Below are 22,800 nucleotides of genomic sequence, written 5' to 3'. Positions count from 1 at the left end.
AATCGAGATGGCAATTAACATATACCTTTTGTTATCAGACGGGACAAGCAAAGTGTTAGTTATTGGTTACCAACAATCTTAAAAACTTGATGGATTGAACATGTGGGAGCTCTTATTAATGCTAACACACTGCTTCTGGAATATTAAGTAGCTCTAGGAGGTGCACGTTATCTGTTTGGGAAAATAAAAAACAAAGGCATAAGATGAGTGGCTTTGTCCACGTCAGGAAAGTGGTTCACCAAACCAGAATTCCTCTTATGGGTCTCTAACCTTCAAATCAAGCTACATCTCTTGACATTCAGCACTGTAAAAAAGGGGAAGAAAAAAAAAAAAAAAGTCTGAAATCCACACGAGCTCTAGAATATTCAAAGCTCAGAACAAAACTCTACATCACCTACACAGTAATCTCTCTTGCTAGAATTATACTATTTAGCTTTTTTGTCAGTAAGGGCTTTCTAAAACAAAACATGCAGCAGGCTATTGACTAAAGCACATCAGCAAAACATCATGTTGGGTTTAAATTTCTTCCAGTTCAGTGGCTAAACAATATGAGCCTGCCCAGCAGTTAAATAATAAACTTCAAATCTAATGAACAGAGCAAACTGGATCTTACTTTTGCTTTAAGTTGCAAGACACTCTTTTGCTTTTCAGATGAGTTTGTAAAGCTTCAACACTGCAAGTAGCTCGGCATACTTCAGAAATTCTCATTAATTTTCTCATAAATAAGTGATTTTTGCTTACACAGGATTTCTTCATACAACAGAGTAGGTTCAATCATCTGATAGGGCAAGAATATTCTATTCCAGCTTAACAGAACCAGCAGCTGTTGCTTTTGAAAGAAAAACTCAACACTTTTGAAACTGTACGTTGGCTTGCATGGAGAGCCTGGAGGAAGGCAGGTACTGAATAATTCCCACAGAAAGCATTTTGTGGTTGATTCTCTGCACCCCTCTTTCTAAGGAGAAAAAAAAAATCCATTTCTGCATACCTTTGGAGATACGGTGGCGAGGAATATTCCTCACATATTGAACATCTAAGATCACTAGGAAGGACCTAGAATTTGTCCAACTGCAAACATCTGCAGGACTTGTTATTGCTCTCTCCAAAGAGATGGATAAAATCGTGTACGTGAGAGTTCCTATTCATGTAAATTAGGTGTTAACACAGGATGAACGTGGCATCTATATGGCAAATTCAATTCCGCCACAGATTTAAAACTTCTATTTTGCATAAACTACTAATTATATTAGATAGTAGTTATTCTGTAGGTGAAAAGCCAGATTACCTTCATTCATTACAAAAGGTAAATGTGACTTTCTGTATGCTCCAATTAAAAACAGCCTCTCTGCTTCAAAGACACATTAATTATATTGACTACATTTAATGGGCAATTTCCCCAGTTTTCCATTTCAGAAAACAACTTGCATCCCAGCAAATAAACAAACAAAAATAACAGCAGTAAAAAAAAAAAAAAAGTGAAACAGTTAAAAACACCAGCACTTCTATGCACTGCTTGCCCCAAACCAGTTAAGCAGAAGCAGAGAGCACACAAAATACAGACATCTCTTCGGATGCAGTAGTAACTGTAACAGCAGATAAAACATACACAGAGCAAAAACAAACTTTGCAATTTCATACAGAAGCATCAGCAGCAAGGAGCACCTCAGAGCCTCAAAAAACTGAGCCTGGGGTATCCAGATCTGTAGATTTTGCTCCTTCTTCTCAATACCTGGATGCTCTGATTGTTTCTCAGACTGGTCAGGAAAGGTCTCTGCTAAATCTTCACTCTGCTATAAGCACTTTTTGGAATGATTCATGCTCATTTGTTCGCATATATGGCTGGGTTTGGTTCTTTTTTTTTTTTTTTTTTTTTTTTTAATCTAACACAAACAATAAAGCGTTAGGCAGAATGAGAATGTTAAACCACAGCATTTCCCCCACTCAACAGGCAAAGACACCCCTAAGGTGTTGATCAGGACACAGATGCCAGATGCTCTGTACACACAGTAGCCTCAAACAGCCGCAGACACAAGCGCCACAGTTCACAAAGAGAAAGTTGTGCCCACTGAGCCTGTCGACGCCGGCACCGCACCCCACTCTCTTCTGCCTTGGTGAGCTCCTGCTCCCCACTTCCCCTTTTGCAACCAACTCAATATTTGAAATTCTTAAGGAAAAAAATAATAATCATGCAACTCCAACAAATCCCAGCAAGTTCCATCAAAACTAACTAAACTTGTGATCCGAATTTCCCTTACGCAACCGACAACTCCAGCTTTATTAATACATTCTAAGTTTGAAGCAATTTTTCTGTTCGTACTCATCTCCTACCTATTCGAGTATTGGCAAATACATCAGCTAGTGACCCACTGGTCCCTTTGCCTTCTCCATGGGAAAGTGTAGAAGATGCTGATGAAGATGTGGATGACCCCTGAATAGATCGGTTGATCCAAGACTCAGCATTCTGTAAGCTCTGATGCAATGCAGCAGAAAGAGCAGCTTGGCGCCTTAGCGACCCCTCGTCCTCGGATGCGGAAGACGTGTCTGTGTGGAAGCAGAAAAGAAAATCTAGCTGCTTAGGGAAAGGCACATTGCTCTGAACATGCTCTCTTTCCAGTTCACACCTCAATGCCACAGGCGTATCACACGAAGATCTTTTTTTCCACATGCTGTGTCAAACAAGGTTACATTGGCCAAACCAGCAGTTAATGCAGAGCTCTCCAGTGTCACCACGTTTACCCTGGTGTTTTGCCCCTGTTTAAAGCACACACAAGATTCACCTCCTCAGTCAAACACCCTTTCCCTGGATTCTCCAAATGTATTGACTTATCTCTCATTACTTTTCCATTCACATTCTGTAATACCAGATGCTGTATTGCCTGACTTCCATAACTCTGAAGTGGGAAGTGAGGGGTCAGTCTCGCTGTCAGAACTGGAAGTTCACAGGCACAGAGCAGAACCCAGGCACCAGGAGACAAAAGTGCCAAGGTCACTTGCAGAAAATGCTTTTGTCTGGGATTCTAAATGGATCCCTTTCAATTGCAGAAAATAAACAAAAAACCCACCCCAAAACAAAACAAAAAAAGAGAAAACTGGAACAAGGAACTGCATCCTGCCATTCCAACAGAACAGATCTCATCTACCCTAAAGCTGTGACCTAATTATCTATCATGAGGAACAAACTCATTACTTGGTATCTGAAGTTGTACAGTGCTACATATAAACATTCTGTTTGGCTCTGGCCTAAAATTTAGGTGTTCTCCAAAGCGATTGCTCGTCTACACTCCAGTTGTAAATCAAACTATGAAATCATGTTCTACCCACTTGCCAAAGGAGAACGCAGTCACGAGCTGAAGAAAAAACTGATTCCAGACACACTGTAAGAGCTGCCCTTTCCCTGTGTCGTACCCACAGCTCAGAATGTGCTGTTCTCCTGGACAAGTTCGTACAAAGCTGAGAGCCAAGCAGACACCAGGAACATGCATCAGCCCCCAGGAGAAAGGAAAAGAAAAAAGGAAGTATGAAAAAAAAAAAAATAAAAAAAAAAGGAGGTGAAAATAGTTGTGAGGGAGTCGGCCTAGCAGAGCTGGCTCAGAGATATGAATTCACAGTGAGAGAGGAATCCATGATCTTCAGATGACTCCACCATTCCAAATGACTGCGATGCTTTTGCACAATGAGAGACAACATAAAAGTCACTGCCAAAAATTATGCATATTCATCTTTAAGCCAGTGCATATAGGTGCTTGAAAACAGGGAGCTTGATTAGTCTCTGATGCACATGCACCGTGACAGCACCGCGGTGTCCGAGGCGTTTGGCTGCAGCCGTTACATGGAAGGAAAAGCCCAGCAAGTGGTGGAATCCCACGGGAGCCCCTCCAAGGTCCTTGCCCAGAAACGTACAGTGCTGCAAATCCTTGTCCTGCATGTTGAGTATTAAACCTTAACAAAATCAAAACGTGAATTATGCAACTGAAACAGGTGTGAGGGAAGCGAAAGAAGCAGCCTGAGCCCAGGAAGCCCGCTCAGCTCTTGCCAATGGATCCGTTACCAGCTCCCAGAAGAGGGCTCGTTTCCACAGCCCTCACAGCAGCTCCAGGAAAACCAGCAGCTGCTGCAACCGAGAGCTCCGGGAGGAAGAGCCACCTACGAGTGTGCTGAAGAGCTGGAATATTGTGACAATTGCAGCCTCTTGATTTGGAAACTGTCACTAATGTGTGCCTGCGCGTCCCCACAGCCGCACGCGCAGCCAGAGCCTAACCTGGGGGAGTGCAGGCGTCAGCGGGAGACTGCACGAACGTCGAGCGTCGCTTCGTTGGCATTGGCAGGGCCATCTTCTGTTCTTTGTGCTTTGCCAGCGCTGCCTGAACCGCTTCCGTGTGGATATCTGCAAAATGCAAGTTTTGCAACAGTAAAGGAGGAAGAAGCGCAGCCAGAGCCTAACCTGGGGGAGTGCAGGCGTCAGCGGGAGACTGCACGAACGTCGAGCGTCGCTTCGTTGGCATTGGCAGGGCCATCTTCTGTTCTTTGTGCTTTGCCAGCGCTGCCTGAACCGCTTCCGTGTGGATATCTGCAAAATGTAAGTTTTGCAACAGTGAAGGAGGAAGAAACACACACACAAGGCTTACACACATCCAGCTAGCGATAGCTGGCGAGATGTACGCAATCCCCCTCCTCACAGCACCTTCCCAAACAGCTACATTTTGCTGTCTCATGAATAATGTTTCCTTTTTTTTAAACAGAGAAACTAACTGAAGTTTCTAAAGTTAGCAAGCTATACAGCAAGGACAGGCTTTTTAGTCTGGAATGTTATGGATTAGTCATTGTATTCTTGTGTCTCCAGCAACTTCTATAGAAACTCCATCCCCACCAGATTGTTCCCCTCAACCAAGAACTATTCTAAAATGTGCCTGTGCATAATTTAGAATATGCAGGTAAGTCCCAGCTGAACTCTTGCCCCGGTCCTTACCAGATCGATACCGTTCATCTCTGGCACCCCCGGAGCGAGCTCGGTGAAATTTGGATGAGGATGATGATGCTGAGGCTGGAGTTGCAGATGGAACGGGCATCTGAGCTTTGGATTCCTTCTGTAATGCTGGATCAACCCCTGGAAAAGAGTCCACAGTCCTTTGAGAGCAGGAAATAAAAGTTTTTTCCCGATTTTTTCTTTTTAAGGCATTGTTAGGCACTTGAAGAGACAATTTATATTAAGTCTGAAGCAAGCAACATAAAACACAATTTCACATAGTTAAGTAAACTATCAGTGATAAAGGGAGATGAAGTCACCTTTAAAGAATTCGTTACAAAATACAAAAGCAAAGATCCAGATAAATCTTGGCAGATGAAATAGTAGATAAGGCAGGTCTAACCCCTCAATAGGGCCATTTGCAACGAACGCTGGTGTTTTGTGATTCAGCATCTGTACGGTTCACTCTCTATTCTGCCCTGTTGCCAGTGGGAGCAGGGCTGCACCATACTCTCATTATTGCATTAAGATGGAAGAGAATTAGTAGTTTAACTTGTGGGAAATTGCTTTTAGAGTTGGTAGTCATCTACATGAGCCTCCTTGTAGAGATCACCGCTACAGGCACAATGAGTAAAGGGGTCTGACTGATGCAGCGAGTCATTATCCCAGATTGAGTCTGAGCTGTGAAGAAGAAGAAACCCACAGAAAAACACGTTGAGAGGCCGGGATCGTTACTGAGTGTTCCCCTGCCCAGTGCGTGTTATTGACAGGAAAACCAGTAATATACTAGTGGCAAGAGCCTTTGCTGTTCACACCTATTACAAAACCAGAGGTCTCTAGTTGTCCACATTCAGGCTCCTTCCAGCGTGTCAAGAAAGGAGTGGCTTTATCGTCCTGGAAAAGTTTGTTTTTCCCCATGTACACAGGGAGCTAAACAGATAAACTGATAAAAAAATTACCATTTTCTATCATTCAGCAAGGGACACCAGGAATGGTTGCTATTGGAGTTTCAATTCTGAAATGAATTGTGCATCAGTGGGAACTTTTTGAAAACTAAAGGTCATAGAGCTGTAATTACCTCCAGGTTGTCACCTGAAGTCATGCAAAAAGAAGAGCAATTGTATCATCTAAGTATGCACTGCTTATGAATTCTCACAAACTACCAAAGGATTAGAGAAATGAAAAGGAAACCACAAAACCTGGAGTCCCATTCCAGTTATACCACTTTCTTAGTGTGTGGTTTTAGGTAAACAACTCAAGGCAAGTGCCTCGAGCTCAGGGAACTCACAATACCAGCAAATCACACCCAACGAGTTACAAAAGTCTTCAACCACCTCCCGTACCTTCCAACATCCTGAAGAGCAGAATATTAATTGAACGTTACAGCAAACTAACTATCCACTTAGCCCAGCATGATATGCTTTGGAAAAAGAAAAAAAATAATATCAAGAATAAGGGGCAACGAAAAAAAAAAAAAAAAAAAATCAAGAATAAGGGGGCAATAGACTCCTGGAAGAAGTTCTTTCTTAACCCCTGGCGTTACTATTCAGCCCGGGAAGCTTTTCAAAACTTTTCATCTCTTCCTCAAATTTTCAGCAGTTTCGTTTGTGAGATCAACATTCAATGGATACAAGCTACAGAACTTATGTATTGATGGTTCTTTAAACTATCATGGCAAAAAAACCCAGAACATACCTTTCTTGACAGACTCCTGGAAGAAGTTCTTTCTTAACCCCTGGCGTTACTATTCAGCCCGGGAAGCTTTTCAAAACTTTTCATCTCTTCCTCAAATTTTCAGCAGTTTCGTTTGTGAGATCAACATTCAATGGATACAAGCTGCAGAACTTATGTATTGATGGTTCTTTAAACTATCATGGCAAAAAAAAATAAAAATAGAACCTTTCTTTCTCATCATAGAGAAGATCTCCTGCTAGCCAAAAATTCTCAAGCCACATTAGGGGGACAAACCCCAATATTCACCGGTATTTTCTGGATACCATAACATGTAACACAGAGTTCTGTATTCACTTATCAAAACAACCATCACCTGAACAAAGATGCAGCACAAAAAATAGAATGGAAAAGGAAAAGAGACTTCTGGGGTTCAGGTACAGGACCTAGTAAGTGGAAGACCCGAACTTCAGAGCAAGATTTTCAATTCAAAACCTCCATTTACCCACATCCAACAGAATCAGTGTTTGTGTCACTCCCCTCAGTCTGGAACACATTTCATTGATAACTCGTTTAACATCTTCGCAGCATATATTTGCCTTCATCAAAAATGAGAGAATTTTTTTCAAACCAAAGACAAGAGAACTTCACAGGGGAAAAGAAAAGCTTCATGTTTTCTGTTCATTTGAGTATTTACAAATTCAAGTACCCACTAGATGTCAGCAGCAGATTTAACACTATTTTAAATGAATTATTAAATTCATATTCAGTTCTCTCTTATGAGTCTTGCAAAAGCATCTCATCTGCTCTGCAGGGCATCACAAGGCAAACACGACATTCCGTTTACAAAGGGATCAAATGTGTCTGTAAGTGACATGACACACCAAGAGCGAGGTCTTTGTTTAAATATTTTGCTATGACAAAATAAGCTGTTACAGTAGCCTAACAAAGCATTCAAGCAGATGAGGGAAAAAGTGTGCAGCTCCAGTAAATCACACGGGGTTATACAACAAAGCAACACAAGGGAGCTGAGCCGGCAGGTGACAGGTGACTTATTTACCATTCCCTTTAAAGAATCCTGCCAGAGCTGCAGCTTCTGCTGCAGGGTCCGAATCTACAGGGACAGGAAAAAGAAACTATTTTTTTATTTGCTTCGGGAAGATGCTATGGATTTTTAAATTGTTCTTAGTTTTTAAGCAGAACTGACGGCTTTGCGATACCTCCGTTTTGTTGAAGGAAGAGGTTTAAAGATTCAGAGGTTTTGTTCATAAAAAGATCCTTAGATTAAAAGAGTCATTATAAGCATTACGTATGATCAACGAGGATAAATGTTTACATTAATAACAAGGACAGTAAGTGCTGGATTCATCTGTCAGAAGAAAAGCAGCAGGCAAACCTGTTATTCTGCTGGTTTGCATACAGAATGAACAGAAGTGCTAGTGTTGGACTGGCTGTTCCTTAGAACGAGATGGGTTTTCAAGCTACGTGCCTGTAAAAATCACGTCAGTAAGAACAATCCAGGGATTTCAAGTGCTCCTGAAGAGCACTTCCAGGACACAGGGGCTTGGTGCCATGGCTGCCCCGAGAACCCACCATGGGTAGAAGATTGAGAGATGTTTCTGCAGGAGTTACAGCACCTTAACTCTGCCTGGTACAAGACGTGAAAGAAGGATTCAGGTGCACTGATTTAGTCCTGGATATTATTTCAAAGATGGAGAAATTTATTTCCTAGATAAGCTTTATTTGAAGTTGTGATACCCCTCAGACTGGATAAGGAAGAAAATAATTCCCCATTTGTGGCAGCTGCAAGTCAGATCTTGTAAATGGGTGAAACTCTCCCAACTACACTAAGCTGGGGCGCGTGTGCATGATTTACAGGTTTAGACAAAGCTGTTTTGTGGCTGGTTACTGTTCCACATTAGCTCCCTTTTGAAATAACATGATGCTGAAAGACAGAGGAGAAAAAGGGGAAAAAAAGCACAAAACTTTACTAGAGTAGAATTCTGCTGGCTTACTGGCAGCCCAAAGCACCAGGGGCGGCAGGAAGGGCTCTCCCGAGACAGGAAATACACGACAGCCCATTCGGGAAGCAGAGAAGAAAGGTCTCTCTTCCAAAGTGCCATGATTTCAAAGAAATGAAACACTAAAGTAACAGAATCTATAACGTTCCCACCTTGTGCTATCCGTGAATAATGTGAAGCGGAAAAACCAAGAAAACACACATTAACGACAAAAATTCACAGACCAATTAAATTAGCTTCAAATGTTATCAATCTAAATAGGTTTATAAGTATATTTATTCCTGTCTTCCAACACCTCTCCCTGAGGTACTGGAATACAACAAACATCGGATCACATTCCTCTCACCTTTCAATGAAAGCAGTAAGTACTCCAACAGTCTCTTCACTTGTTTAAAATTTTTAATTTTTTTTTTTTTTCATCATCATCAGACTAGAAACAGGAGCAAGACACTCTAGCAGTTACATAAAAAGGTTCTGACAGTGAATCAGCACTTAATGAATATAATTTCCTTTACACATTAGCAGAGGAACCGAATGCATTATCTTAAATAGCAAGAAAACGTACTCTGCCAACAGTCTGTGTGCAGGGGCTGGTAATTTTGGCAGAAGGCATTCCTGCATTGTTTGAGCTGAAAAGTTGTAAATGCCTTTCCAGATTCGCAGCAACTAATAAGGGCAGGAGCTTTTCCCTACGCAGAGCTTGGCCTGGAGTCTGGAGCAAGAACCAGTTTTAAAAGGCAGTGAGTTGCTTACAATGCCTCTTAGTAGCAAAGCAGTTCATCTGTCCATCCAAAAAGTGTTTTGCAAAAAAAAAAACACAACACGGTATTATATTGCATCTTTTGAAATAGGTATAAAGATATTTGGGCCTCACAAAGGACTCTGAGGTGACCTGAAAGCGCCAGCGTTACTCCAAGCAAAGGCCCGTCTCGGAGCAGCAAGGCCCAGCCCGACCCAGAGCCAAGGCCCAGCCCGTCCCAGAGCCAGGGCCCAGCTCCCGTCAGAGACCCTCAGAAGGCAGAGGGACAGGGGGGCAGTGACAACCGTGTCCCTGTGACAGTGACATGGGCAGATCCCTCACACACAGCCAGGGAAGCGGCTCCAAACCCTCCCGCAGAGCCCCCCGTTCAACACCAGCACTTACCGGGGGAGCCGCGACCCGGGGAGCCCGGCCCCACTGCCTCGGCGAGTTCCATTTACAAAAATGGACGTTGCGCCAGGAAAACATGTATCTTTAGGTAATTAACATCCTTGCCTTAACTCTAAAGTAATGAGGCAAACTCCCAGAGGCAATGTGAATGGAGCACAGATTTAGCAATAAGAATCTCCTAAATTATAATGCTGACAGGCCCCGACATGTCATCAGACCCACCTTTGCCTCATTTCCCATCGATAAAATGCAGACGATACATTTGCTAACATCAGGAAGGTGCTTTGAGAAATGTAATGCACTAAATGCCAGGAGTAAATATTATTTTTTTTTGTTTGTGGACCAAATTAATTTTCTGCTCATTAACAAGGTGACCTGATTCTGAATCCCTCATGGATGACTTCAGTGGGATTTTTACAACAGGAGATTCCCAGATATAGGAGCAGCTGGATATAAGATATATAAAAAGCTGGAGGGCTGAGCCAGAACAGCAGCAAAATGCTTCTTAATTGGTGACCTCCTATCAGCCTCTGTCTCTTTCTGAACTTCAGCTCATTCTACAGCCTTGAAAAGCGTGACAATTAAAATAGCAGGGCCACAGACAGTCTCGCCAAAGACTTTTTTTTTTTTCCCTCCTAATTAAACAACATTTTCTGAAACAAACCAAACATGCATGCAAAGGCATGAGGGGCACAATAACATGTCATCAGATGATCACCAGCTCGTAGAGCTTCAGCCTCCACCAGACTCCAGGACAAAGCACGTCTGCCAAGGAGGATACGAAAGGAGCCCATGTTTCCTTCTAAGGCTCAAGATCTCCCCTGGTACACACGTTGGACTGAGAGACTGTAAAACCTGCTTAACAAATATCTACTTATAAAGACCATAAAGAGGGATTACTCCTGTGTACTGCTTTTTGGTTTCTTTAAATAACAGAAACAGATTTGAAACTAGTTGTCAGCGATTTCTGTCAGAACCTAGCTCAGGGAGGTAGTCCTCAGTACTCAGAGCTGTTTGTAAGAAAATCCCAAATTTGAAGGCTAAAAAACCATTTCTGCTTGCCTTGCTACCTTCACTATGTTAGCTCAGACAGAATACACCATTCCTTTGTGTATAAAGCACCCACTATGGCAGTAAGCCTTGGACAAGAGAACAGGCACCAGCTCCTGTTGAATATGAAGCAAAAGGAAGCAGAGAAGCACCGGGGACGGAGGGGAGCAGGAACACAACCATCAGGTATTTGGAGCCGCGGAGCCCAGAAGCTGCCGGGAGAGCGGCAGAGTCCTTCTGTGCTCCTCAAGCTATTGCCTGAATTGAACTCCCGTAACTTCAGCACAAACACACCCACACCATCTTTCCCCAACAGATGCAGTGACGAGGGTCAATAAATGCACTTTTAGCCTTCATTCTCTTTTTAACCTTTTTGGCTGTAGTTCAGTCTCAGTAAATGCCAGTAAGTCCAGTCACGACTGCCTGTCATACCCATTCCCTCCCCAAGCTGCTCAGAGCCAGACACATTACTTTTTAATGGTTAAGCAGCTCAGCATATCAGCAGTGCAATTATTTTGGGTAAGCATCCCCATAATAACTATTAGGCATACTTTCAGCCATGTCCTTCAGTTTACAATTATATATAATTATCCTACACACAATCAGCTCTACTGCTAAGGATCTTTGAACCAAAAGAAACAGATGTAAACAAAGTACATTAATCCAGCTACTCCGTTAAAATAAACCAACAAATTATGAAAATTGTAATGTTTCTCCAACAAGGAATTAAGATACAGCACAGACCAACTCTGCAGTTACGCCATGTTTAAGGAGGTTTCCTTCCTCAAGAAGGATTCTTGAGGACCTCACACTTCATGATTGATTCAAAGCCCTTGAGTTCTCAGCTGACGAGGGAGCAGGACGTGATTTTCGTATGTGGGAGATAAAGACGGGGCAGAAGAAGTGTTGAAATACACAGCGCTCTACAGAGACCCACCAAACAGCTCTGGACCTACCAGGAATCCCTCAAGCTCAACAGGAACAAGTGAACTAGAGGCAAAATGCTGCTGTAGCATCCGTGCAGCCTCCACAGTGTAATTATCAGACAGCTAAGGAAAGGCATACAAAACAGAATAGCTCAGAGTTGGCAAGTGAAATCTCAGCGCTCTGCTCCTCAGTCGATCCACAGGTCCCTTTAGTGTCAAGGCCACGCAAAATTCTTATGGCAGCTGAACAAGTACCTACCTTGGGTTTGTGGAAGATACGGAGCCAGAAGCTTTGCTCTCTTCTTCTCATACCCCTTTTGTGTGATGTCCCCTAAAACCAAGAAAAGAAAATTCATTTGACCGTGTCCTCATTTTTCAGTTTGAGGGCTGTTTGCTTTTCTTTGCAGCGACATGAAGGTTTCACCTGAACACAGCAACGCACACGCTGAAGAAAACCTGAACCCAAATATATGTAAGTACATTATGATTTCAAAGCCTCCGTGTTACAGAACTTCTGTAGTTTCCCTTGGGATCTGAGATATATACTATACACTATTTAAATGCGATGATTTGAATGAGAACAGCTATCTAAATGGAATATCAAAGCAACAAAAACCTAAGAAGGGAAACTCAGAGTGCAGGAAAATATTCTGTAACCACAAAGCCAACCTAAGCTAACGAAATGGAATTAAATCCCAAACAACAGGGCAAAGGGAAAGTGCAAATTCAGAGCCTCATCATAAACTAATGAAATTGAGAACCACTTGTAGCAAATAAAGCGACCCCACGGCAGGAGCTGTTTAGGGCACCTCTGAAAACTGAGGCAAGGATGAATGGAGTCAACTTCTAGATTACTACCCAGCAAGCACACCCTAGGAGCCAGAAAATCAGACTTTTAATCATACCTATTTGATATTCAGTGAAAGCAAGTTAGGGGGGTATGGAGTTTTTGGGTGTTTGTTGTTTTTTTTTTTATTCTAGTAGTACTTGTAATTCCACTGTGTGCCTACTGGTAGAAGCATGCAGAAGACAGATGCTTGAGCTCCACAGAAGCAAAAACTCCAAAAGAGAATAAGTATTAGTAAACTTTTCCCTTTTTAAAAAAACTAATCTGTCTGATCCTGGAGATGTACCATCTGGCTGCTGTCTTTTGTTTTAATTTCTCACATTACATCAGAACCACAAGAAAGACTGGAACCTTGGAGGAATTAAAACAAAAAGCCCTGCAGCATTTCAAGCCTTTTTGTAGCCTGAGCTGCACTTGTAACCTCTTATCTCTTGGGGCCGAAAGATTGTAAGTGATCAAACACACAGCAATAAGAAAACAGAATTATTTGGTATTACTTCCCAAGTTAAATTAAGTCCATATTTATATTACCACAAGAGACCGGTGATCGCAAGTGGCATGTTTTCTTTGCTCTGAGCCTGATTATTGTAAGGCACCAGGGCATTAGAGGCTGAGCAGCACAGGGCACTGCGTTTGCTGCCGCACAGCATCCTTCTGCCAGACACCTCCAGCCTGATCTGCAGGGCCACAGCAGAAAAGGTGATTAAAGGGTTTAGCTCTAAGCCTCCCAACACAACCAGCATCTCTGCAAAAACATTCCTGCTCACTGGCCGTTTGGGTGAAAAAGGTGATTTTTACAGCACTGAAGTGTCTGGAAAGGCAACAGGCTTTGCTCCTTTGTGCTGGAAAGGCTGGTGTCACCCGAATCACCTACAGCCAGAGTTTGGGAGCCGAGACGGGTACTCGCGCTGCTCAGCAGAGGGTGTGCATTTGCACACAAAATTTTATCTCACTCCTCTAACACTATGTTTGAGTCAGGCCCCAACAAGTCCAAACAAATCCAGCAGCTGAAAATTAGAAAGTCCATGAAGCGCTGAAATGCCAACCAAAGCATTAATTTTAATGCTTGATTGCAATATGCAGCTCAGTTAAATTAATCCAGCTCACAAGAAAGGTATGCTGGCAGCGTAAGAAATGTACACCTTCAAAAAAAAAGCCATACAAAGAGCACGCGCCAAAAGGGCAACATTTTGATCGACTCCACGAGCTCCCAAATCCAGCAGCTTTTCTGAGATTTGCCTCTCGGTTTCCAGAGGTGGTGTTAATCCCCCACCTCTGCTCATTTGGGTAACAAATGGGGCCGGGCAACCAAGCGCCACTCCAGGAAAACTGAACCTGCACAGAAAGGGGAGGGAGCTCTCCTCACGAGCCAACCCACAGATGTGTTTGTAGCTTGTTATTTCCTGATTAATTTCTCCACAAGATTTAATTGGACTCTTGACATCGGTGGTTACACACTATATATAATGAAACATTTGCCACTGAAAATTGTCGGAATTAGTAAGGAACACCAGTACATTACAAACACCAGCACACCCCAATTTAAGTACTAGCAGCATCACGTTCTCTCTAATCACTTGCTCCACACTAATATCCTACCAATAAACCAAACCCCTCCCCACCGAACGCGAGCACTATGCTTCACAGATCTGAAGTTTGAAGTTGAGCTGAGATACTCCTGAAAAACAGCCCAAAACTCAGCCCAAAACATTATTCGCAATCTTCACTTACATTGTTGCTTGAAAAAAATATTCTCTGACCATGAGCTAGTAACAAACAACACCCAAAACTCAGCCCAAAACATTATTCGCAACCTTCACTTCCATGTGATGCTGATCACTTACATTATTGCTTGAAAAAAGTATTCTCTGACCATGAGCTAATAACAAACAACAAAAAAAAGCCTAATGCTATTTGGCAAGAGCAGGAAAAGTTCCAACTAACAAAATTCAAGCAACAGAGATAAGGGTGATACATTCCTGGGACTTCCCTGCAGCTGAATTTCCGGGTGATACATTCCTGGGACTTCCCTGCAGCCCTGTGCCTTCCCGCTGCTGAATTTCAAAGTAGAGTTTGTTCTTAAAATAAATAAATATATAAGCTGTTACTTTAACCAACAGGTTGACAGTCCCAAGCACCTGCTACAGGATTAGAAAGCGTAACACTTCCATTTTCAGACTAGCCCTAGTGAAGTGGCACTATGCAGTGGAACTAGACTGAAAAGTTTAGAAGAAACAGATAAATTAGAGGTGTTTAAAAGTAGAGTTTGTTCTTAAAATAAATAAATATATAAGCCATTACTTTAACCAACAGGTTGACAGTCCCAAGCACCTGCTACAGGATTAGAAAGCGTAACACTTCCATTTTCAGACTAGCCCTAGTGAAGTGGCACTATGCAGTGGAATTCAACTGAGCCGTTTAGAAGAAACAGATAAATTAGAGGTGTTTATTTACAGAATACAATTAACTGAAATAAAGCTCCAGCAAGACACTGGGATGAAGGCTCTCAGAAGAAAAGCCTGCGTGTAAGCACGCGTGACGGGTGTAAAGTCATCTCAATAAAATTATGATCCGATTACTACAACCACGACAGTTATGCCCAAATTGACATCTCAAGGCTACAAACATCCTGCACGAGTGGAACTAATTCATTGTATAAAGCCTCTTCCCTCTGATCGTAGCGAGTCCAAATCCGGTATCAAGCCACTGAGACAAAAACCAAAGACTGACCAACACAGAAACTTTCTTTCATCCTATTCCTTCTCTGCTGAGCTACAGGAAATGGAAATGGCTAGAGCCGGACATAAATGCGGACTTCCTCACCAAACATCATAAATTACAGCAACAGGAAGAGAACCAAGACAATAGGACTGCAATCTCAAGAACCATTCACTCCTACTACATAAACCTGGTAAATCATCAACCCCGCTCCCATAAATTCAACACTTTGTGACATTTGGTCGCTAAATTCTTCCAGCTAGCTGAAAAAACAACGCGAGAACCACAGCCCCTCTCGACACAGATGCGGGCCACAGCGCTACAAAGAAAGCATTAGCAAAGCAAATGAGAGCTGACAATTTAGCTTTAAAATGGTGCTAGTGTTTGTTCATTCCTAGGAAAGAAATTACAAACAAAACCACTTAACTGCTGTGACATTCTTCTGGCCCTCTCCCAGCTACAACTGTTCCTGTTCAGCTGGGTGTCTATATTTATCTATATGCTAACCCCTTGCTGGTTGTGCCTCCACACGCCGAGGAGGCCCTGCTAAGGAGGTGGGACTCCTGTCAACAGAAAGCAAAGCTTCAGTCTCTTCTCAGCCAAGACCCTTTCGCCATCAACAACCAAACCATTCCTGTACGTCCTCAGGATCTTCAGGGATTTGTTTGGGTTGGTTTTTTTTAAGGCCGCATGAGAGCGAGCGAAGGTGGCGGTGGGTGATGCAGGAGGAACAGGCTCTCCTTCCCTCACACCTCTCCTGCAGTGACAGCAACCGGCAGCTCCGGCGCAGTCGTGTCTCCACCTTCCACAAGTAACCAGTACGTCAGAAGAGACAAGTGCAACTACAGCCCACCACAATCCAGTTCATCAGAGGGTTGGAGAACCTCTGCTGGGAGGGGGAGCTGAAAGTCGGGGGGGTTCAGCCTGGAGAAGAGAAGGCTCTGGGGAGACCTTGGAGCCCCTTCCAGTCCCTCAAAGGGCTCCAGGAAAGCTGGGGGGGACTCTTGATGAGAGAGGGGAGTGACGGGATGAGGGGGATGGGTTTGACACTGCAAGAGGGGAGATGGAGCTGAGATGTGGGGAAGAAGTTCTTTGGTGTGAGGGTGGTGAGAGCCTGGCCCAGGTTGCCCCGAGAAGCTGTGGCTGCCCCATCCCTGGAGGGGTTCAAGGCCAGGTTGGAGGGGGCTTGGAGCAACCTGGTGTGGTGGGAGGTGTCCCTGCCCAGGGCAGGGGGTGGCACTGGGTGGTGTTTAAGGTCCCTTCCACCCCAAACCATTCCATGATTCTATGATCAGCTCCACATACTACCATTTCCCTCACTCTGCTACCCAAACCCAGTTCTTCCATCCCGACCAGTGCACGGCTCTGCTCCCACTGGCACTACTCACAGCAGGGAACTCATCCCAAGACATGAGAAGTTCTCTCCTGTGGAGCAGCCAGCTCAGTTTCCCTCCTCATTCGGTGGACCAGCCCCAGTTGCACAGACGTCCAGCAGAAGGCCAGCACCATCTTGCATCACTGCAGTAACGTCTCATCTCACCAGAGACCACCACTCTGTTCCCCTCTTTCAACCCTCTCCTGCCCCATTTTAATCTTTTCTCTCTTCTGACAGTTTTAAAAGAAGCATTTTAAGAAATCCTAATTTTCAAGACACAGCAGGTCTTGCAAATACACAATATTTGTGTATTTGTCCTTCTGTGGATTCAGAGTAGGAAATAACTCTGGATTTATGGTTTGCAGACAAGTTCAATCAAGGAGCAATGATTTTTCCTCACTTGGGATGCCTGGACAACAATCCTGACCGCAGACACCTCCGTGATGAAATCCAAGACGCCCTGCTTGTTGATGATTCAACAAGTATACATCTGAGAAACAGAATTCCCCGGTAAAATGCAAAAAAAAATAAAAATGGTTTCTGAGATTCCTTTCCGATACGATTCTCCTAATTTCTTGGGAGGAAATTAGAGTTGACCTTCATCACACAAATCCAATCTGGCTGTTCTGACCATTGAGAGCTCAAGGGAACAGCCAACCTGGAAAATGACCGAGGGGCAGGGGCTGAGGGAGAGCAGAGCAGAGGCCAGGGAACTACCTACACCCCAGCAGCTGGATGTTACACCTACATTCAAATCAGGCAGCAGAGAAGCCTGGAACTTCAGGAGCCTCACCACCCTGTGACGCCAGGCTGCTTTTCAGCAATTAGAGCTGATGATCTATTCTAACCAGTGGTGCTCAATCAGTGCAAGGTGGTAACACCAGCTAATCCTGCTACGCTCAGACAATACTCCTCTTTCAACATCCTTGCTCCCCTTCCCCCCATGGAACGAGAACACTGAATCATTTACTGTCTAACAAAACCATAATTACTACAGTGGAGGAATTAAGGAAAATGATCACGTAGTGCACAGCATCTCCCCAACAAAGCCTCCAAACACTTGACTGTATCGAGCAAAAGATTCAAATTTGAAAGCAGTTTGTATGCATTTTTAAAAAATGATTGTATGCTTTTAAAAGAAAATGCCTTGATGTTTCTAGCAGTTCTGCTAACAGAGAATCCTGGAAACCAGCCTCAGAACACAGTTAGCTACTCTCTGTATTTAACAGCAAATATTGTAACAAGATTGTTACAAAGATGAGGAAATAAGTTCTATTATCACCATTGCATTTGCTTTTCAGGTCTCACTCCCACTAATTACCTTGATGACTTTGCCTTTCTTGCCTATTGCCCTGCTTCATCTGGAAGCACGTAGGACGGGCAGTGCCTCCCAGCAGCTCTATCAGCCAGAACTCACTCTGACACAGCACAACATAAAACCTGCTTTTGCAGAGCTTAACTTTGGATTTCCTGCCCTTGACCAGAAGTAGGCACCAAACTGGAGATACCAAAACCCGTAAGTGTAGCTGAAAGTCCAAAATGTTCTTTTGTTGCGTGCCACTTCCAGATAAGGTCTCTCGAGTGTGCTTAGGAGCGTCAGCGGCGTGTTTGGGAATCCAGCCTGGGGAAGGTCTGCAGTTCAGCACTTCAGCCTGTCCCAGCTACGGCCAAGGCAGAAAACAGGTATTAAACCAACCAGTTCACCTCTTCCATAAGAAATATTGCCGCCACTTATTTATTAATTCTGTAGTTAGATCCATCTTTGTTCCATTTCCTGGAGGACCAGCAGGTTCTACACACCCCCACCCCACGTTGGTTCTACCAAGGCTTAAAGCTGGGAGTGCTCAATCCCAGGCCTCAGCAACCCAAAAGACAACATTTAACCCTTTTTTTCGAAGGTCACGTGTTCAAACAGACTATACCTGCTTAATGGTCTTGCACTTCTAACACTCTCTAGCTACAGCTTCAGCACGAAAACTACGTTTGAAACAAGTTTAGACAATTGCCTCTTTCTGTTTGAGGCCAAACAATGATGTGGCTTCAAAGATTCCCTCCTCCTTCCTTCTGGTGAAGCTGTATATCAGGTTTCCTCCTTGAAGACAATACCAAGGTCTGCAAACTGTACGGTCTTCCAGAAAAGAGTCACCCATTTCTTGAAAGTAATAAAGCCTTACTCACTCCATATGTCACCCCCCTCCCCTCAAAACCAAACCAAACAGTACGGAAAACAAACAGAACAGGTCTGTGCTTTGCAGTTTCCCTTTAACAGCACCATTCTGTTCCCATTAAGAACGTGAATAGGCTACTGAAAAAACCAGCAAGTCTCACAAAGCTCTGTTTGTTAAGCACAAGCATTATCCTGCTACAGTTTCAGCACTAAAAGTTTCACAGACAGATCAGCTCCAGATTAATTTATATACACAGTACAAGTCTACTTGGCTCCAGCACTGTGGGGACTCTGTTCCACAGTTTCAAAAATCTTTTCTAATGGCTTATGAATGTTGCTTTACCAAATTAAAACTATTTTAATTTCAACATTTATTATTTCCAAAGAATGCCATTCTTGAGTAGGTTTCTGTGCCATGGTCTCTCCTATGTATATGGTCACGGCCAGACTATTGCCCAGCAGAGGTCTGGCTTGGTGTCATTTGAGGTCACAAGGTGCTCTTCACCACCAGTCACTTACTCTGTGCCTTAGGCCTTTACAATTTTTTTGTTGTTTTGCCTTTAAACAATAGATCCAACTACTGAAACTATACTGAAGGATCTCTTCATCTTACAGCAGTGTTTCAGAGTTGCAGATGATCCACTGTCCTCGATTCACCCGTCTGGGCCCATTATTACAAGCAGTAATCTTCGCTGCCATATGTGATGCATCACCCAAACTGGGTGAGCTAAGGACAGAGTTCAGTTTTCTTTGTGTGTGTGGGCAGGGGGTGACCAAAGAAAAGGAGGTGTCACCAGATCAATGTCAGGCAAAGCCCCTTCACTCCCCACAAAACAACCAACACATATGGTATTGGTGCTATTACCATTTCTGCTGAAAATGGCACTATGCCGGGTCAGCAGAACGAGTTCTCAAAGGCTGCGCAAGAGTGGGACACTAAGAAATGCCTGGGAGCTTACCACTGTAAATAAAAGAGCCCCTTGTAGATGTACTACACTTTTGTTGATTCTTCTCTTTGCAGCAGACATGAGACCATCCTCACATGTGACTGCGTGCGTGGTTTACACACCACCAGCATGACCCTGCTGCTCTCAGCCCTCAGTGTCTGCAAAGGACCTTCCCGGGGAAGTCACTCCTATGACTGCGTGCGTGGTTTACACACCACCAGCATGACCCTGCTGCTCTCAGCCCTCAGTGTCTGCAAAGGACCTGGGTAAGTCGCTCAAATGACCACGAAGCCAAACTTCAAGCCAGACCCCGAGTTCGTTTGTGTTAAGAACTAAAAAGCCAGAGATACTTTGCCCTTCAGATCCTCAGCTGTGCCAAGAGGGTGCATGACAAACTTGTGCATCAGCTACTCAAATCACACCATCGATGCATGGGTAGCATCTGCCTTTACAAAAGGTTAAATGTTTTTCAGAAGGCTCCAAAATCTCTTGAAGAAAACCCCTTAAAACACTCACTAAATTCTGCTAACTCTGATAACCCTACTAAATACAGGCTCTGCTCGCTGCCTCTAATAAACATCTGCAAAATACAAACACTGAAGTTAACTTCATACAAGACATTATGTTGCAAAGTGCAGCCATATAAATTTTACATTTTTCCCATAAAACCAGCACATGCACATAAATAGCTAAATCCCTTATACAAATAATAAATCTTGCATGTAACCCCATCCCAAGGGAAAAAAACAAAAAACCAACCCAAAACTTTTAAATAGCTACAACTTGTCACAGGGAAAAAATGCATTTTCCCTTCTGAATGCTATAAAGGGCACAAACCCAAGGCTTTGTCACAAATAGGATTTTACAAAAATCTACTCAAGAGAAACGTTTTCATCTATTTTTAATATGCAGTCAATGAGAAGAATGTTTAGATGTAGGAGCACTTAACAGTGTTTATAATAACTGGTCCTGCATCTGAACAATGCATCTGAAGGAGAAGAAAGCGTCATCGCCACGTACCCTGAGCAGTGCACTCACAGCCTGGGCTGAGGAAAGCAGGACAACTCACAACGCGTTTGAAAAACTCAGACTAAGTGACTCTGCCCTGAGTAACACTTCCCTGACTAACCTCCTGGTCACAGACACTAGCAGAAATCCACATCTATTTAATCCTCATCACAAACCCACAGGCCGAGCCCTCCACCAGACTGAAAACAAAAGTTTCCCAGGAAATGACTAAACTTTATGCAAGAGTAACAACCCTGTGATTCAGCATTTATTCTGTAGGCAGGTACATTACTGTCTCCCTTCAGGTAAAAAATGAATTATCAGGACCATGAGCACTGATAACCTTCTCCTCAGAGATGCCTGTCCAGCCCAGCTACAAAGGATTAAACACATGTAAACTCTGCCAATTCTGAGCATCACGCACTTTCTCCATGAGATAGACCAGCGCTGACAGATGATTTTCCAAATCAAGCCTGTTTTTAGCACAGGAATAAAAATAAAAACAAAGACATGTGGGCACCCGAAAGAGAACTCTCTATCTTGCTGCAAAATACTTCAGGCTCACGCAGCCAGCCACCCGTAATTAGAAAGCCAAATGAGATCTTCCCTTGGGTTTACCACAACCTGGAGTAAACAGCACTCGGTGACGGTCTGGGGCTCGGGGAGAGGCGGTGATTGATGAAAGTCAGATGCACAGAGCTTGCTCCCCTCCCACAGCCACCGCAGCTCCCAGTCTGAGGTATTCAATGGAACCAGATGGTCCCTGGCACTTACTCTGCACCTTGGTTTGAGGGGTGGATGGGCCCTCCCCAGGCTCTGCCTCTCGGCTCGCACAGAAACCTGAGCGCGTTTCTGCAGCCTTTTGCTCAGCAGCTGCCGTGGCCACACAAACCAGCACGATATTACTACATGGATCTGCCTGGGATAAGATTAAAACAGAAGTTACGTGTGCAATTCCTGTTGCTACCCTTTCATGGCTCTCAGATGCCAATATTTAATCATTTTCTTGAAACAGGCTTCAATATTTTTTTTTAAGAGAAGCCAATTGCTGCAGGTATTCCTCACTGCTAACTCTCCTGCAGATCTGACACCACAGCAACACCTGCCAAACCATCCCCAAAAGTACTTTGGAGCTGCAGCCCATTTCAGTCCAACTGCACCTGAAGTTATTTTTGTAATTAAATTCTAGATTCTTGAATGAGATGCAAGAATGGAAGAAGAAAGAAGTGAAGAGCAATTATTCCCCTATCTTTTGATCAAACACAGCGCTGCTCACACGGAGTATTCGGCTATGGAAATGCAACTCTGACCTTCCTTTAAACACCCTGTGACAGTGCAATAACCTAGTTGGCATGTCACGCTGCACGGTAGCACAATAATGAGGTATTTCCAGATGGGAAAATGCTATTCCAAATCATAATGCGATGAGCTCAATGATTATGCATGATGAAACAAAGAAAGACGTCTTGATGAAAGCACTAGCGCTTAAAGGATCACTCCCCAAAGAGGTAGCACTAAGTGTGTGCTCAGAAGGATGTCACTCCCATTTCACAGAAAAAAGCAGCAGAGAAAGCGAGAGCAAAATACATTGTCTTTCCCAAAGCGCTGAAATCTGAAACACAAACCACAGTCATTTTACAGCACTAACAAGTGCTTACTCCAGGATAGCTACTATTAAACAGTATTAGTCACCAGAGTAGGATTCCACTACTTAAAGTTAAATCAATACAATTATTAATCTTTTATTCAGCCTCAAATTAGTGTGCAACACTAGTAATTTGACTTGAGGAAACTCCCACCAAATTCCAGAAGCATACCCGACAGCCAGCGAGCAGCAAGAGAACTGTTCTTTCTTTTGCTATTCATTTCTTTTAAGCCTGACTAGTGGGAACCAAAGCATTTTGTTAAATAACCTTAAACCTGCTCTGCACGTGGTAACTTCAAGCAGCCCCACCTC

At 43.5% G+C, this 22,800-nt stretch overlaps 1 protein-coding gene across 1 annotated transcript in view; it reads right to left on the bottom strand.

Annotated features, from left to right (window-relative positions):
• DIP2B (disco interacting protein 2 homolog B) overlaps positions 1–12,108 on the bottom strand; it is a 49,975-nt gene extending 37,867 nt beyond the window's left edge. Inside the window, exons 1-4 of the mRNA XM_014947470.1 lie at positions 12,041–12,108; positions 4,967–5,104; positions 4,442–4,567; positions 2,329–2,541 (exon numbers count right to left, since the gene is read on the bottom strand). Of these exons, the coding sequence (XP_014802956.1) occupies positions 2,329–2,541; positions 4,442–4,567; positions 4,967–5,066 (439 nt within the window). The 5' untranslated portion in view covers positions 5,067–5,104; positions 12,041–12,108. The remainder of the gene's footprint in view (positions 1–2,328; positions 2,542–4,441; positions 4,568–4,966; positions 5,105–12,040) is intronic.
• Positions 12,109–22,800: the final 10,692 nt, after the last annotated feature.

Source organism: Calidris pugnax, unplaced genomic scaffold (assembly GCF_001431845.1).
Source record: "Calidris pugnax isolate Ruff unplaced genomic scaffold, ASM143184v1 scaffold155, whole genome shotgun sequence".
In the NCBI taxonomy this organism is placed as follows: Eukaryota; Metazoa; Chordata; class Aves; order Charadriiformes; family Scolopacidae; genus Calidris; species Calidris pugnax.
This window is presented reverse-complemented; position numbering and strand designations above follow the sequence as displayed.